General features: G+C 36.3%; 2 protein-coding genes across 2 annotated transcripts; both read right to left on the bottom strand.

Moving 5' to 3' along the window:
* Nucleotides 1-368: 368 nt before the first annotated feature.
* Nucleotides 369-5,665, bottom strand: LOC126706564 (protein FAR1-RELATED SEQUENCE 5). Its single transcript, XM_050406093.1, has 2 exons — nt 2,885-5,665; nt 369-772 (listed from the first exon to the last, which is right to left on the bottom strand). Exons 1-2 carry the CDS (start codon nt 5,063-5,065, stop codon nt 599-601), a joined length of 2,355 nt encoding a protein of 784 aa, XP_050262050.1. The 5' UTR covers nt 5,066-5,665; the 3' UTR covers nt 369-598.
* Nucleotides 5,666-8,955: 3,290 nt separating this feature from the next.
* LOC126705405 (40S ribosomal protein S2-3-like) lies at nt 8,956-10,667 on the bottom strand. The gene is made up of 2 exons (XM_050404401.1): nt 9,909-10,667; nt 8,956-9,297 (listed from the first exon to the last, which is right to left on the bottom strand). The coding sequence occupies exons 1-2, from the start codon at nt 10,566-10,568 to the stop codon at nt 9,139-9,141; spliced, it is 819 nt and encodes a 272-aa protein (XP_050260358.1). The 5' UTR covers nt 10,569-10,667; the 3' UTR covers nt 8,956-9,138.
* Between the last annotated feature and the right edge of the window lie 8,289 nt (nt 10,668-18,956).

Genomic DNA, 18,956 nt, shown 5'->3' with positions numbered 1-18,956 from the left:
ATAAAATTATTAGGAGATTGAAAACGTTTATACCCACAAACGAAATAAAACATACTAATAAAATGTTGAAGTACGTTCAAAAAGAATATAGTAATATTTTTAAAATAATTTTTATTTATTAAATTTTTGAGCCTTTATTAAATTTTTTTTACATCATAAGATAGACAAGGTATTCTATCGGCCAATAAAAGAAGTTTTTTTTTTTTTTAATTACAGTATTATTTTTTGCAATACTATAGGAAAATAGATATAATTTTAAGAGGCTATCTTCTATTTTGGGTCTTTAGGCCATTGCCTAATGGCCTAATGGTCGAACTGCCCCTGATTAGATCTTAGGCAAAAACATTGGGTTTGGGTTTGGGTTTGAATGAAGTAACTACCACTTTGAATTTATTACAATCCACATCTAGAGGCACCAAATTAAATACACTGTGCAGGGCAAACTAACATCCATCATCTATCCAAGAGAAGACTACCCAATCTCTACACCATCTACTTACTGAAAGTGAAGGAACAGGCGAACAGCCCAATCCAAACCAAAGAACATTGTAACTACATAGACTTAAAAGAAACTAAATGTATCTAACTGTATTGCATTTTAGAGGCCGTCTTTCATACTAATCTTTATGTTTTGCACTTTAATCGACAACTGCTGCTTATGATCCTCAATATCTTTTAAAACTGATAGCAGGTTTGCCCGATAAACCTCACATTTTCGATTTGCACTCTCCAGTTCATTGGTAAGTTCTCGAATTCTCCTGTCCATATCATCCTGCACACATATAATAGAATGTCACAAACCAGGCACATCAGATCTGCCAATATATACAGAAACCTACATGTAGCAGTGTCAAATTGGAATGCATCACTTAAAACTACGAGGACAGTACAAGCAACCCATAATTTAAAATGGAGTCAATTATGTATATTCTCCATTCCAGGTGCCAAGTATAAAACTAAACTACTGTAAAAATAAAATAAAAATCTGAAATACAAAAGAAAAAAAAAAAAATCACCCCTTCCCCTACCCAATAACTAAGCATGCAATTCTATGGGCTTTCAAAGAGAGTATAGGTCCAAATCACCATTAAATAGTACATTACAACAGTACAGTCAAGTTTAAGAAGCCAAAGAAATTACAGAAGTGGTACATCATTCTTAAGCTAATCCACAGCAAAGCTGTAATCATCCACTCTGGGTAACAGCATCACATTTTTCAAAAATCTCAAAACTCAAATACACAATTCAGTAGAAATAAAGTAATAAACAAAACTCAGGTAAAATCCCCAGCAAATTGTTTGCCTACTAAAGAAACAAGCACAAGAATCAGTGCCAAACATGACTATGGAGCATTTGACATAACATTAACACATAATTAACATCCACACCACACCAGTGTTGGGGCTGATTAATTTTAACAGATACACATTGACCAAAAGAAGAAACAAGATTATGCAATTCTTTAAGGCTAAAATCCAAATGGAAATCAACTAGGAGAATGCTTGATAAGATTATGAAGAATTACTTTGAAAACCAATCCATAGCATTCTGCCAAGATGACAGCTATATTTGTAACTTACCCCCCACCCCCCAAAAAAACAAAAAACCACTAGATAGTCTCCTGAGACCAAATAATACATGGATGATAGAGGATCAGAGGCTCAAATGGCATAAGCTCTTTTAGGTTACAAAAACATTTCAAACTCTTAGTTGGTAATATTATTCATCCAAAAAAAAATTCAAACTCTAACATTCTAAGTAAAAAATGAGATTAAATGGGTACGGAACAAGAAATGAATTGAATCAAGAACCCCTAAATCTATTTCTCCATACTCCATCAAAGGAAGAAAAATGAAAATCCAGTTCTCTATATGTCCCCTGGACACAATCTGTTACACCTTAGCAAGGATTTCCAAGAAAATCAAGCCCAAGTGGAGAACAAGTTACCAGATTAACATCGATGGTTCATCCCAAGAATTTAAGAAAAATAATGGGAAATCCCAAGATTCACCCATGCGCAAGTTAAAATTCTGAGGACTACTAGTTCCTCACACTCTTTTATTTTATTGATAATTCCCTGGTTACAATGGGGGGGGGGGGGGGGGGGGGGGGAGATTTGAACCTTAAATGCCTCTATTGTAAACATCCGCAAGTGCTAGTTGAGCTGCTGAGAAATAAGTCATCAAAAAAGTCCATGAAAGAAAAGGTGGAGAAAGTATAGGATTTGGAGCTCCGCTCGTAGAGTCTTCAGAATGAGGACTTTTTTTTTTTTTTTTTAAAAAAAAAAATAGAGAAAGAGGAACTCAAGATGTGGCAAAGATATCTCATTGCCCTCAAAAGGACAACAATTCCTCTCTTTTTAAATGCAGCACATAAGACATGAAGGAGCTGTACCCCACACACTCTTTAACCCAACATGTATGTCTAACTTGATGCAATGCATATATACTTCTAAAAATTAATTTCCTAATGCTAATAATGACTAGGGGTTGGGTGTTCTTAAGTGAACATATATATTCAGATGTCTTCCACCTACAACATGTACATAGAGGCATGTTATCAAAAATAAAAAATAAAAACATGCACATATAGGCATTGTCATGGAGCTTTCGTACCAGATTCATAGCCATGTTTTGCAGGATCCAACACAATACAATTATTTCATGATGTTAGGGCTTAAATAAACATAACAAAACCAAGAGCAGTTCACCAGACAATTAAAAGTAACCAAAAGAGGAGGGAAGGTAAACTCGTAAAAGAAAATTTACTTGATAGTAATTTAAGAGAACAAATGAAAGTAGAAAAAAAAAATATAAACCAATTACATGCAACTGTATGGAGACAGATAAAGCAAAGGATAACTAGAAATGAAAATTACTGTTACCTCAGATAGATGCTGTCCCGAGCACCTTTCAAGATCATCAGTGGTGCAATTTGCACGACTTCCATCAGTCGCCAAGTTACCCTTAACACGCCCATTGGCCATGCCTGTTTTTCCCTCGTTCTTTGTTGCATGAGAAAGTTTTTTTGCAGCCACTTGCAAAGCACCCATTGCCACATCATAAGTTTCCAAAGCCTTTGCCCCTTCATCGACAAATTTAAAAACCTCATGGCGTAGGGTATTATATCGTACGGTATGAGATTCTAGATAATTGGTATATACATCACTTGTACGTTCTTCTAATATAACACTGCTCTTGGCATTTCTCGTCCATCGTTTTAATATATAGTGAGATGGAAGAGTAAGCACATTAGTCACTCTAAATACTGCCAATATGTGTCTGCAAAGAAGACCTGAAAACTCAAACATCTGGCAACTACAAGTTGCTCTCATCTCCAAAACATTGAATTTAACATAATAAGCTTTATGATCCTCCCCAAACTTGGACACTTGATATGTGATTACCTCCCCATCATCCTCAGCCTTGGATGCCATGAAAGTTAGCGTTCCAACTAGCTCCTCTTGAAACCGCACAAATAGTTTTCTCGTGTAAAGTTCAGATGCTTGTTTCTCCATTGGAGAAGGGGTCTTCAAAATTGGGGCAGCGTTCATAGTATCATAATCTGCTTTCACCTCTTTCTCATTGCGACTCTCTAAAGCTTTCTCATATAGCTTAAAGAACTGACTCAGATTGGTTGAGGCATTCACATAGCCATCAAAGTATGAATTCATACTGTCACTTCGCTGGGTTATGGACATTTCTGCAAAGAAGGTATCCCGTAAATATACAGGAACCCATTGTCTGCGAGCAGAGTAGATTGTTTGAAGCCACTCATGATCCCTGAGATCATATCTATCAAGAAGTGACAACCAGCAAGACTCAAATTCCTCAATCAACTCGGTCAAGTTAACACATTTATGAAAGTCTGCTTCAAAATTTGGGTGCTTGAGAAACACATGGGACAACTTCTCCTGGCATTTTTTGAAAATGTGCCATTTGCAGAAGCGGTGGCGGGTCTCTGGGAAAACCTGTGTGATGGCTGAACGTATCACCGCATCATGATCAGTTGTGATTGACACTGGAGGTCGACCAGACATTGCCACAAGCCACGTATTAAACAACCACACAAATGATGCTTCAGATTCATTTATTAGGAAAGCACAACCAAACAAAACAGGATGTCCATGATGGTTTATCCCAGTGAAAGGTGCAAAGGGAAGACGGTACCTATTGGACCTGTAGGTAGTGTCAAACGTAACAGTATCACCAAAGTAAGTATAGTTCAGCCTCGCCTTTGGATCAGCCCAGAAAACATTGCTCATAGACTGATCCTCATCGCCCTGCACTGCATAGAAGAAATTTGGGTTCTCGGCATGCATTTGTCTCAAATAATCCAGAACAAGTTGAATGTCCCCTTCTAAGCTCCTCTGTCGGTTATTCCTCATGTAATTCCTACAATCAACCTCTGTAAATCCAACTTTGCTTATTCCACCGTACTCTTTAATTAGAGCAGACATAATCCTCCGAGGACCCATCCCAGCAGCCTGCAAGGTATCGATCAAGGTCTTGGCAGGGCCAGAGATTTGCCTGTGAGAGCGAAGGCAGTGCACCTGATCGGGTGGAACCAGCTCATGATTATGTTCCCTAACAAACCCAGACACAACCCATTTCCCTGAGTCCTGCATCTTGACAGACAAGGATGCTTTGCAGCCCACTCGAGTAATGGTTCTCGGGCGCTTAATCTCTCTGTCCTTGGTGCGCTTCTCATTCAAGTTGCGAAACCCCTCCTTGGCACAGACAAATTGCCTCTGTATGATAGCCCCATCACGCCTGGAACGACGGGAGGAGCTGACACGGGTACTGAAGCCAACACGACGAGCATAAGAATTATAGAAAGCCTTGGCAGCCTCTTCAGACTCAAATTCCATTCCTTCATAAGGTTCAAGGTCCAATAGGTCCCCCTCAGGAAGGTAAAGTTCAGAGCTTGTGCCAGCACCACCTCCACCACTGGTAGTGATGTGAGTTGGGCTATCAACCATTTCTTCATCATCCATATCCACACCATCATCATCACCACCACCACTCCCCAACCCAATATCAAATTCAATCATCTCATTATCCATGTGGGAATTTGAATTATTATGATTTACAATTTCAATGGGCAACCTAACCGTGTGAATTTCTCACTCATATGCTTTACTAGTAAACACTAATAATCACAAATAGAAAGTATTCTAATTTCCAATACCCAAAAAAAAAGGAAACAAATTGAAAAACAAAGCACTGACCCTCATAAGCGAAACCCAACTCTGTTTTTCATATATAATAATATCTCCTGCTCCATCTTCAGCCAAAAGAATCTCAGCCCACAAAGCAAAAACCAATATGATAGCAAATATGAAGAAAAACCCACCAAAAAAAAAAAAAGTGTTCTTTATTTGTTTTCAGCACAAGTTGTGGGATTAACAGAGACAGAAATGTGAGGTACAGAGTGTGGAAAAAAAAGTTAAAAGTTACTTTATTTTTCTTTGTTTGTTCTAGGGTTTCTGCTGAGTATTGAGAAAGAAGAAGAGAAACCCTAGAGCTAGAATCAAATGGGTTTTGATCTGGTTTAGAATTTGGAGGGTTTGTTCTTTATTTTTGCAATAAATAAAAATAAATAAATAAAAAAAGATGGTGAAGAAATGTGTGAGAGAGAGAGAGAGAGAAAGTTTGAGAATGGTTGGTGAGTTCTTCGTATACTATCATGGCCCGGGCTCTTTAACCCTGATCTCCTACTTTACCCTTTTCTATTCACAAACCCCTCATCTACCGTCCGATTACTACTTGGGATGATCTACGGTCCAGTCTACACGGATCCGTGTTTATAGGCAAAGCCCAAACTCTTTTTTTTTTTTTTAATCTTTTTGATTTCTTTTCTTTATTTTTTTGGGTCCTTTTCAAATTTAATCAAGCGTGATAGGGTTGATGAGAATTTGCTATTTTCATTCAATCTCACATTCACCTATTATGTTAATCTTATCCTAAGCAATCCAAATTACCAATTACAAGTTTCTTTGTTAATTGAAAATTTGACTAATTGCTTTGGTTTTCTTTCTCACCTTTATTTTAGATTATAAGAATAAATGAATCATTTCAAAAAATTCCGTACTTTGTACTACAAAATATAATATTAATATTTTTACAACAATCTTTTTTGCACTCCATTTTATTTTACTATACTAGAAAAGTCATATATATTTCAAATTTTACTCATACTTTACAACTTCATTTACAAATTTTACTTGTACTTTGCAACTTCATTTACAAGATCAATTTTCTTTTTTTCATCTTTTGATAGAATGAGGGCTTATTAAATGCACAATGATAATTAATTAATTCTATTTCGTTCCTTAAATCTCTCTGTCTTCAAATGGAATCCAATTTCAAACCATTTATATGATATGATAAAAAGACACTACCAATTAACTTTAGACACTCAAGGGGTGTTCGGTACAGTTGTTTGAACAACCGTTTTTAGTATTTAAACACTGAAATACGTATTTCCTTAACACTTTTTAACTCATACGTATTTTCACAATATTTAAACAACAATACTAGAAATCTCTAACTAAACGAGCCCTCACATTCGTAATGTCAATGGTCAACCATGAAATGAGGATGCTTGTAAGTGTAATGGTATCAACAATCACAACTTGAGGAAGAAAGATGAAAGTTGCGAGGTCATGAGAGGGAATAAAAAATTGGAGGTTGTGCAAGAATTTCTACAAACAAACACAAGATCCGTTTAGTAAGAGATTTTTAGTAACGTTATTATTATTTTGTGAAAATATGTGTGGGTGAAAAAAAGTGTGAAAATATGTATAATGTTGTTTAAACACTGAAAACTGTTGTTTAAACAACAGTACCAAACATCTCCACACTGATTAATGATTGAAATGGGGGTTGTGCAAACCACTGGACCATGTGCCATCATCGCCACCTCAATCCAATGGTGCAATCAGCTTGATGACGGTCCAATGAGTTTGGACCAAGATCAATGTGTAAAAAAATGCTCCTACTCTAATGAAGTTGGCTTAAGAGTTATGACCAAGGTTGTCAAAATCGGGATTCTACGTAGAATCGTGAGAGGTAAGTGAGATCGTGGATCGAAGGATAGGATTGTGGATCGTAAGATCCTACATATTTTCATATTTAAAGCAAAAAACATATTGATAATGACTTTGTACGTTAAATAATCACATAAATTGTGAATTTATCCACACAAAAAAAAAAAAAAAAAAAAAAATTGCATTATATGATGTAATTTGCATGTTATACATCACTACGTCTTACTAATGAAATAAATATATTTAAGTTTTGACCCAATATATCTAAAAAGTTCAATAAATGTTTAATTAACAACCAAATACCAAAATATTTATCAACACATATGAAAATATATTCCAAGTTCCAAGTTTGAAATCCAAAATAAGTTATCAAATAGAAACTAGCTAACTAAAATATGAAATCCAAAAGCAAGATTAATATTAAGGTGAAGTAAACATTTAATTATTCTCATTTTAAGGTTCTTATGACCATTGTCCTAATTATCATCATTCATTTCTTCATCTATGATCTATATAAACATTGTATATTTGCATACTAGAACTGCAAAGAGATCAAGATACAACTTTACACTCAATTATTCAAGTTATACCACTCAGCAAAAATTACAAAACATGCTCAAAAAAATTAATCAATCAATATACAAATACAAGCATACTAATAAAATTATATATAAGAAAAACATTTTAGTAATATTATAACACAAATTAGTATATTGATTAAACAATTTTAACAACATTATAGCTTAAAATGTAGTAAAGCCAATATAAATTCTTCATTTAAAAATGATGGAGTATTCCTTCATTTTGATTACAAGTGAACTAAAAACTACAAAAACATTTGGTTAGATTAACATAATTTTATAAAATAAAAAAATAAAAATTCATACCATCACAACATAAAAAAATAAAAACCCTTTAAGCTTCTTCAAAACAAAAAATTTATCACTTCAAAACAAAACAAAACAAAAACATCATGTTTTTGTAAGATCGGTAAAATCTCATATGATCCTACCATTTTTACGATCTTAGTGCAATTCTAAACGTTTTAATGAGGTTAGATTGTAAAATCGCAAGATCTTATCCAAATCACAATTTTATAGTTACGACTGCAACATAAAATATTACTCCCATCCCATCAATGGATGTTATCATCTTTTTGCATTACCGTTAATTTTACTCTTAGGAATTGGCTAATAGCGTTATTAACTCTTGTAGGCGCATAGTGATAATATTCGAGCCTACTTCTGTCCCCCCTTGTTGGGTGTTGTCTATAGACGAGGGAGATACACTGTTCCACCGGTTTCAATTAATACACAAACGAGTTAGAATAATGCATTATGTGAAGAGAGTTTATTAGGGCCAGCTATTACTGGAGACTTGCTACAACTTAAATATTCGATTTAGAAATAACCAAAGAGTAGGTCTTAATCTTATTAACTTGTGTTTGGCTAAGCTTGATTTCCAGCTTACCTTGATTACTTCTTAGCTAATTATTGTCAGCCAAATAAAAGGCAAAGAAAACACGTTGTAGAACCCAAGACATGCCTATAGAGAAAACCAGTTGGTAAATGAATCAACTACAAATCATAGGCAAATCCCTCTAAAGGCTCGGACAAATTTTGAGCTTCATTTTCAATATGTTGTGAAACATTTCACACGGAATCAAAATCATCCAAGGTCTATCAGATTTCACATAGGCATAAATATTGCAATATAGGAGTATATATAAAGGCAAGCAGAAAGCCAAGAATAGGCAGATAAAGGCAGCTAGCATGAAACTCAATATAAAGAACACCATCCAAATCGTGCTGTGTGTAATGGATTTCATATCCTGTTCTTGCACGTTAGAGTGTTCTTCGTACCTGTGTATGATTGATTGGTTGTTTGCAGTGATTACTGCTTAATTGAATAAAATGTTATTCATTTAAAAAAAAACAATCAAAATAAGCATAAAACCATCTGATTCAACAGTCAAATACCAAAAAGATACGCTAGAAAGAAATAGAAAACATCTTAACCGGAAACATATACTCAAAAAAAGTTGTCTAACGGCACATTCATCACATCATTGTTATACCCAAACTAGCTCAAGCATCATTCCTCTCAGGCTCCTCCAGGACTAGCTTACCAGTTGGTTTTGCCAACAGATCGGTATGCTCTTGGAATGGAGACTTTGTGAAGCGGGTCTCTCTCCAAAAGTCAGGTGTAAGGAAGCCATAAGTTTTCAGCAGACATTCAAATGTTGCCTGCAAAGAGAGAACACCATTATGATCCATCGATTTATAAATAGCACATTACATCTTTAAAAATACCTTTCACGTCTCTCATTCAACATCTTTTTTAATAATCATAATATCATATACATAACAACAGCCATCTTACCTCCAAACACACAAAATTGAAAGTTAATACCCTTCAAGAGTAGAGCCAAAAAGAGAGGAAACATTATGCTCCACAGATTGATATTCAGTACACTAGATCATTGCAATTGCATTTTATGTCTCTTATTCAAGATAGAATTTATATATATCTCATACATTTTAATCTTCCTTTTAAGACATTCTCATTATTGCAACTGATATAATATCTTTGAAAACCAACAAGCCTCTTGAACGAGTAATCAACCTTCACCAAGCCAATAGTATATATATCCTCTCTATTCAAATGGACCCATTTCATCATTCAGACTAGACAATACAATAACATTTCTCAAATTTTCATAAACCCAAATATTGAATCAATGGTGCAGACAATAACATATCACTATAATAATAAATCTTATCAATTCAAATCCCAATATAAGCAGCATACAAAATATCATGAAAGAAACAAAAAGAGAGAGAGTGGAAAAGCTAACCTTGACAAAGTTTCCGAGAGTCTTAGTGGAACCCCTGGAGGAAGTGAAAACATCATCAATACCAGCAAACTGAAGCACCTTCTTTGGAACCCTAGCGGCCACAATTCCGGCACCACGAGGAGCAGGAACCATACGAACAGTAACGGAACCACACTTTCCGGTGACCTTACAGGGCACCGTATGAGGCTTACCGATCTTGTTACCCCAGTATCCTCTCCTGACAGGAATGACAGAGAGCTTAGCCAAAATGATAGCGCCACGAATAGCAGTAGCGACCTCCTTGCTGCACTTGACACCGAGGCCGACGTGGCCGTTGTTGTCACCGACGACGACGAAGGCCTTGAAGCGAGTTCTCTGACCGGCACGGGTCTGTTTCTGAACGGGCATGATCTTCATGACCTCGTCCTTGAGACCAGGGCAGAGCTTGTCCACGATCTGGTGCTCCTTGATTGGGAGCGAGTGGAGGTAGATCTGCTCCAGGGATCTTATCTTATCGGAATGGACGAGGCGTCCAAGCTTTGTGACTGGCACCCACTTCTCCTCCTCCTCGCGTCTCCCACGGCGGCGTCCACCGCGCCCGCGGTCGCCTCTGGAGCGTCCTCCACCGAAGCCTCTGCCGAAGCCACCACGCTCTCCTCCTGCTCCACCGCGCTCAGCCATGATTAGGTTACTGGAAATGAGAGATTTTGTGGGATTTCTCTTTTCTTCTGTGAGAGAGAGTGTGAAGAGAGGCGAAGGAGAATGAAGCGATTTAGAGGGTGAGCTAGGGTTTTTGAGGGATTGAGTTAGGGTGGTGTTTGGTTACGAGGCTCACTTCAGCTTACGATGGGATTAAGAGCCTTTTGTGGTGTTGTAGGCCCAATTCTAAATTGTAAACCCTACAAAAGCTAAGGCCAAGCCCAGTCCAAACAATTAAGAGCATTGTTTAACTATGTACTATTTAAATCAAACCTATTCAACATAAAATATCTGTCTCTAGAAATAGATAATCTCTTTAATGGAAGCCTTTTAAAAAATAAAAAAGAATTTGGATAACTAGGGATATTGACACAATATTTCTAAGTCCCAATAAGCTATGTTATTCATGATTACACTCAATTTGATTGGAAGCAAAATAGATCAAAGCTTAATTAATCTAAACAGTAAGCTATGTTATTAATAAAAAAGTTGCTGAAAAAAAGAGGTTTATGGGTCCCGTGAACAGTACACGGGACCCATTGGTGTGACATAAAGCCACAAAAAAATACGCTTCAAAAAAAAAAAAAGGGTGAAACGCAAACACAGACGTGCCAAACGTGTATCCAAACGGTGAAACGGATACTTAACCTAAATAGTACTGATCATATCAATGTTGTGGAAATCAAAGTCAAGCAAATCATACTACCCACCAAACTAATTTGAAGACAATTGTGAATTAAATGTGACTAACAACTATGAATGTCATTCAAGCCAAAATAAACTTGGTTAAACTGAAAAACAAGATTATAAGGAAGCATTTATTGGCATGAATACCTTCAAAGCAAACCCTATGCACTATGAGAAAATTTCCTAAGGAAATAAATTATAAGATCTCTTGAGTAAAACAAGTTTGTCAAGTCGAGCATGGTGTTCTTTTTTCTTCTTGTTCTTTTTTGATAACGAGCCATATATTTATACTTAAGGCTCGATGGTTATTAGCAATTGCTTCTTCTACGTGTCTTTCTTTCCTTGGGCTTGGATGATACTTGTTAAAATGTTAGAGACTAGGTATAAAACATTTAATGCCATTTGCCTTTGTTTCGTTATTAGTAATTGCCATGAGAATTTTCACATCTAACCCTCAATTTTTCTAGTACTTTTACAAATAGAATGTTTCTATTGTGCCACTTGTCACACCTTTAATAACTTGAAGAAATTTTAAATTAATTCCAACCAAAATATGGTATTTTTTTAGTTTTAAATTTGTTTGATATATTTAACCTAGAATCTTGAAAAAATATTATGCCTAGACTACTTTGGGGTTACTCTCCTAGTTTCTCCTTCTCTATTTCCTTTTCTTCTTGAGAATGCACACAAAGAGGTAGATAGTTGGCCCCCAATACTTTTTTCTATCTTTTCCCCCCAAATAAACAAAAAGAGAGGTTGTGGTGAGAAGAATAGCTGCTTTAAATATCATAGGATTGGAAAATTAGGCCGAAGATGAAACTTGGACTAGCTGTTGCTTAATGCTTTGTCACCCTCCATAAAAGACATAATGTTATTGATGTTGTAGGAAAGTGCCTCCGAATAGCACTCCCACCTCAATATTGATTGTGAAAATATTACGACTATAGAAAGATCTCCAAGAAATAAACAATAGGAATGAAGCAAACCTAAACTCATAAAATAAATAAACACACACAAACAAAAGAACACCAAAGATTTACGTGATTCAGCTTTTGGCCTACATCCACAGGCAACAATGAAGAAATTCCATTAATCAAATATGGAGATATGCGAGTTGGTGTATCAATATTCTCACACACACCCAATCCCCAGTACACCCAATAGCTCTCTCACTAATACAAGAGAATAAAGTAGACCTTGCATCCTATGCTAAACTAGAGAACTCTCACAATAATATGCAATGCCAAAACTCTCTATTGCACTTTCTATTTCTCTCTATCTTACCATCTATACAATTGCCGCAACACCTCTCCTTATATAGAATATCAAGTCGACAAAGATAAGTCCTTATAGCAATAGAATTGTATCCATGCAAGTTCCTTACATACACATGCAAATACTAATCCAAGCAACTTTAAGTAGAATATGTTGAGCACGTGAGGTCCAACACATCAATTCCAAATTGAACTTGGATATCTAAGCTGGTTAGGTATCAATTTAAGAGTCCTAAAACAATTAGGAATTATAGTTGCACTTGAAATAGGACATCAAGTCTTATACGCCACTCCAAAACAATTTGGATTAGGATAAGTCAAGCCACCAACTTCACAAATCTCCACCTTGACTTGAATCCAATCAAACCACACAAACAAAACTTCTCTATCGTCACCACCAAAGCCCCTAAGGGCTATCATAAACTGCAAATGCCAATCAAATCTAAGCAATGCTTGAACTTGTGCAAAGGAACTGGCTTAGTCATCATGTCAGCTAAATTATCTGCAGTTCTAATCTTCTTAAGAAGAGTATCTCCTTCATCAATAATTTCATGAACGAAGTGGAAGCGAACATCAATATGTTTAGTTCGAGAGTGATGGACTTGGTTCTTTGCTAAATAAATAGCACTTTGACTATCACAAAATACAGAGACATGCTCTTGATAAATTCCCAAAGTCTTCAACCAAACCATGTAGCCAAACAGCCTCCTTAATGGCTTCGATCACAGCCATGTATTCAGCTTCAATGGTTGAAAATGCAACAGTGGACTGCAATGTCGACCTCCAACTCACTAGTGCTTTAGCAAGTGTAAACATGTAACCCATAGTAGAACGACGCTTATCTAGATCACCAACAAAATATGACTCAACATAACAAACTAAGTGGCTTCCAACATTATCATCTCTCTCGAACTTCAAACCCAAATCAACAGTTCCCAAAATGTATCTCAAAATCCATTTAGCTGCTTGCCAATGACCTTTTCCCGGATCATGCATATAACGACTAACCATACTAACAGCTTGAGAAATGTCCGACCGAGTACACACCATTGCATACATGAGATTACCAACCAAACTTGCATATGGGACATGAGTCATGTACTTACACTCCTCATCGGTGCACGGTGACAACAAAGTACTAAGCTTAAAATGAGGGGCCAAAGGAGTACTCATAGGCTTGGTATTGGAATTCATACCAAAATGTTGTTGTACTTTAGTCAAATATTGTTTCTATGTCAAATGAACAGTGCCCTTCACTCTATCTCGTGCAATCTCCATTCCAAGTATCTTCTTTGCTTCATTGAGATCCTTCATTTCAAATTCTGAACTCAACTAAGTCTTCAATCGTTCAATTTCTGCCTTATTTTTACATGTCACCAACATGTTATCAACATATAGAAGCAAGTAGATATAGGATCCATCAGAAAGCCTATGAAGATATACACAATGATCAAACTGGCTTCTAGTGTACTTTTGCCCAATCATGAAGCGGTCAAACCGCTTATACCACTGTAGGGGAGACTATTTCAATCCATACAACGATGTCTTCAATTTATAGACCCAATTTTCCTTACCAGCAACTTCAAAACCATGAGGTTGAGACATGTAAATCTCTTCCTCCAAATCTCCATGCAAGAAAGCTGTCTTCACATCAAGTTGTGATAACTCGAGATCAAATTGTGCCACCAAAGCTAGCAAAATACGAATAGATGAATGTTTAATAACAAGAGAGAACACCTCGTTGTAGTCAATCCCTTCTTTTTAAGCATATCCTTTTACAACCAATCTAGCTTTGAACCGCACACTATCTTTGCCTGTTGGTCCCTCTTTCTTTGTGTAAACCACTTGCACCTAATCTCTTTTTTGCCTTTAGGAAGCTGTACCAAATCTCAAGTCTGATTCTTATGAAAAGATTGCATCTCTTCTTCCATAGCCTTCTTCCATTCACCACTCTCAAATGTGCACACAGCTTCTTTATAGGTGGATGGAGTGTCTTCTTCAACAATGGGAAGTGCATAAGCTACAGCATCAACATACCTAGCTGGTTTTCAAATTTCCCGTTTGGATCTTCTCACTGCAATGGACTTTGTCAACTATGAAGGTGTCAAAACTGGAGCTTCACTCTCATCTAGATTATTTCCTTCATCAACCGCAATATCATTGTCTGTGTTAACAGACTTTGAAGAAACAACAGGAGTCTCAAACTCCACCTACCGCGAATCACTCTCAACTGTGCTTTCCTCCACCTGCTTAATAAGCTTGACAAACTTAGATTCATTAAATGTAACATCTTGGCTATGAATTATCTTCTTTGTCTCAGTACACCAAAGCCTATATCCTTTCACACTTGAACTAAAACCTAAGAAAATAGCTTTCTTAGCTCTAAAATCCAATTTTGAATCCTTCACATGATAATATACAGGACAACCAAATATGCACAAGGAATCATAATTAGTAGTAGGAGATCTAGACCATAACTCTAGGGGAGTTTTCCCTTCATTTGCAACTGCAAGCAAACGGTTGATGATATGACTTGCATACGTCATTGCCTCAGCCCAAAATTCTCTACCTAATTTTGTTTGAGACAACATACCGTACCTTCTCCAGCAAAGTACAGTTCATTCTTTCAACCACTCCATTTTGTTGTGGGGTACCTTTAACAGTGAAGTGACGAACAATACCTTCATCTTGACAAACTTTCAAAAATGGATCAGACTTGTACTCACCACCATTATCAGATCTGAATCGTTTTATCTTACGACTTGTTTTAGTTTCAATCAATTTCTTCCACTTCAAAAATACATCAAGAACCTCATCCTTGTGCCTCATAGTATACACCCAAACCTGGCAGGAGTAATCATCAACAAAAGTAACATAATAATGCTTACCTCCAAGAGAAGCAACCTTATCAGGCCCCCACACATCTGTGTGTACATAGTCAAGTGTACCCTTTGTCTAATGAACTGCAGTGTCAAACTTGACTCTAGTTTGCTTCCTCAAAACACAATGCTCACAAAATTCCAACTTGCGGGTCTTGGCACCTTTTAGCAAACCTTGCTTTACGAGACTTTGCAAAGCATTCTCACCAGCATGCTCTAATCACATGTGCCAAAGTCTAATAGCATCTAAAGCAACCTCGCTAATAAATATCAAAAGCTGTGGTTGCTCCACCTACAACAGTACTCCCATCAAGGAAATACATATTCCTTTTACGAGCGGCCCTCAATGCTACAAATGCACCATATGAAACTTTCAAAATTCCTTTCTCCATGGTAATCTTAAATCCTTTGAATTCTAAGAAATCAACAGATATTAGATTCTTTTTCAAGTCCGGTATATATCGAACTTGTGTCAAATTGCAAACTGTTCCATCATGCAACTTCAGCTTGATTTTACCCATTCCAAAGATCTCACAGGCTTCATCATTACCCATGAAGACTGAATCACGTACCGACTCATCCAGATTGTAAAACCATTCCTTCTTCGGACACATATGAAAGCTACAAGTAGAATCTATGATCCCTTCATTTGAATGGCAAACAAATAATGAACCAGTCAATGCAAAATCAGAATCTTCATCAGTACTATGTGCTACATTAGCATTAGAATCTTTCTTGTCCTTATTCTTCAAAAGTGGGCAATCTTTCTTCCAATGCCCCTTATTGCGATAGAAGACACACTCATATTTCCCAATTTTCCTCTTTGTAGATCCTTTTGACTTAGAGTGCGATCTACCTCTTCTACCAGACTTCTTATGTTTAGACCTGCCTCTAACCATCAGTGCTTCACTACCTGTGTCCACGTAGGCCTGCTTATCTTTCTTACGATATTCATTATTAGTCAAAGTATTAGACACATCATTAAACTTAATTTCATTCTTCCCATACAACAGTGTTGTGATTAAATGATCATAAGTATCAGGTAGTGAATTTAACAATAAGAGAGCTTTATCTTTGTCTTTAATCTCAACCTTTAAATTTTGCAAATCAGCAAGTATTTTATTATAATCATTCAAGTGCTCAAACATAGAAATACTTGGGCAATACTAGAAACGGAATAGCTTTTTCTTCAACTATAGACGATTCTCCACACTCTTCGTCATAGACTTGTCTTCTAACATCTTCCAAAGCTCTTTAGCCTTCGTTTCCCTTATAAAAAAAATACTTTTGATCCTTGGCCAAACACAAACGGATGGTGCTGCAAGCTTGTCTATTTATGCTGTCCCAATCTCTGTCTGACATCTCTTCAGGTTTGTCTTCCAAAGCAATATCTAGCTCCTGTTGGATCAAGACATCCGTAACTTCACATTGCCGCATGCCGAAGTTGTTTGTTCCATCAAACTTCTCTACCTCAAATTTGGCATTAGAAACTGCTATCCTGACTGTGGAAGGTTTTGCAGAAGACTTTGATGAAGTTTTTCCAGAGGAATTTTCCGAAGATTTTGTAGAGCAATTACCTGACATCTTTCTCCTCAATAATTATATTCACAAATCAATCACCAAAATCTCTAAAGAGAACAAATCCAAACGCCTAGGTAACGAACCTGGGCTCTAATACCAGTTTGTTGTAGGAAAGCACCTCTGGATAGCACTCCCACCTCAATATTAATTGTAAAAATATTATGACTATAAAAAGATCTCCAAGAAATAAACAATAGGAATGAAGCAAACTCAAACTCAAAAAATAAATAAACACACACAAATAAAAGAACACTAAAGATTTGCATGGTTTGGCTTTTGGCCTACATCCACAAGTAACAACGAAGAAATTCCATTAATCAAATATGGAGATATACAAGTTGGTGTATCAATATTATCACACACACCCAATCCCCAATACACCCAATAGCTCTCTCACTAATACAAGGAATAGAGAAGACCTTGCATTCTATGCTAAACTAGAGAACTCTCATAATAATATGCAACAGCCAAAACTCTCTATTCTACTTTCTGTTTCTCTCTATCTTACCATCTATACAATTGCTGCAACACCTCTCCTTATATAGAATTAGGGATGACAATTTTTCCCCACCCCGCTTAACTCGCCCTTCCCCACACGGGTTTTCCTCGCCCTGCAAAGGTGGTGGGGAGGGGATGAGGCAAGATTTTAGCCCCGCACCACGGGGCGGGGCGGGGATACTATGTGTTATACTAGGAGATTTATTTATTTTTTTTTTTGATTGTCTTGTTAAACACTTGAATATATTATTCAATTTTTTCTAAAAATTTATTTGATTTGATGGGATAAATTTAGTTGTAATTTCAAGTATATTTTTATCAATGAAATAGGTTTCATTAAAAAAATTGTATTAGTTGTAGGGAAAATTAACAAAAATAGAGTTTTACAGGGTGGGCGCGGAGCTTCGTGGGGCCTCAAGGGGCAGGGATGGGGCAAGAAAATTTTCCCTGTCATGCGGGACGGGGCGGAGATGGGGTAAGACAAAATCTTTCGGGGCGGGGGTGAAGACCCCATCCTTCGGACCCACCCCGCCCCATTGCCATTCCTATATAAAATATCAAGTCGGCAAAGATGAGTCCTTGTAGCAATAGAATTGTATTTCATGCAAGTTCCTTACATACACGTGTAAATATTAATCCAAGCAACTTTAAGTAGAATACTTTAAGCACGCAAGGTCCAACACATCAATTCCAAATTGAACTTGGATATCTAAGCTGGTTAGGTATCAATTTAAGAGTCCTAAAACAATTAGGAATTATAGTTGCACTTGAAATAGGACATCAAGTCTTATACGCCACTCCAAAACAATTTGGATTAGGATAAGTCAAGCCACCAACTTCACAATTGATGCATGGGGGAAAAATGATAAAATTCAATTTGTGGTTTAGCATTAGGTATATAAGCAATATCTCTTCCCTCTCTATGCATCTTTCCCCAATGTCATTTTCATTATTGTTGTTTGTTCGCGTAGAAGTAAAAAGAAATAGCAAAAAATTACCTGAATTTCTCACGGTTAGTGAAACTTATTAGTAATTTACACCATGGTTATTTAACTTTAAAACCATCTAGTTCTATAATAATAAAAAATAAAAATAAAAATAAAAATCTTGCTCTCTTCTCTAGTTTAATCAATTTTTGAGTTGTGACATATACTCATTGTTGGTAAAATGTTAACAAGTAGCTACTAATTTGTCTAAAAATCTCAATTACACTGATTCAACATTTTATCATTCATTCTAGATGAAGCGAATCAAAATAATGAAAAAGATTACTATAAATGACTAATAAGACTAGAGTTAAGAAGACCATAAAAAGCCGTGTAAGAGACTTGATTATCAAAAAGAAAAAAAAGCCAAGTAAGAGACTATATGAAACTTACGAAATGAGGTTTTTGTTGTCTTCTTTAGATTTTTTTATATGACATGAATTCGGTATGTCTAAATCATCTAGA

This window comes from Quercus robur, chromosome 11 (genome assembly GCF_932294415.1).
Source record: "Quercus robur chromosome 11, dhQueRobu3.1, whole genome shotgun sequence".
Taxonomy (NCBI): Eukaryota; Viridiplantae; Streptophyta; class Magnoliopsida; order Fagales; family Fagaceae; genus Quercus; species Quercus robur.
This window is presented reverse-complemented; position numbering and strand designations above follow the sequence as displayed.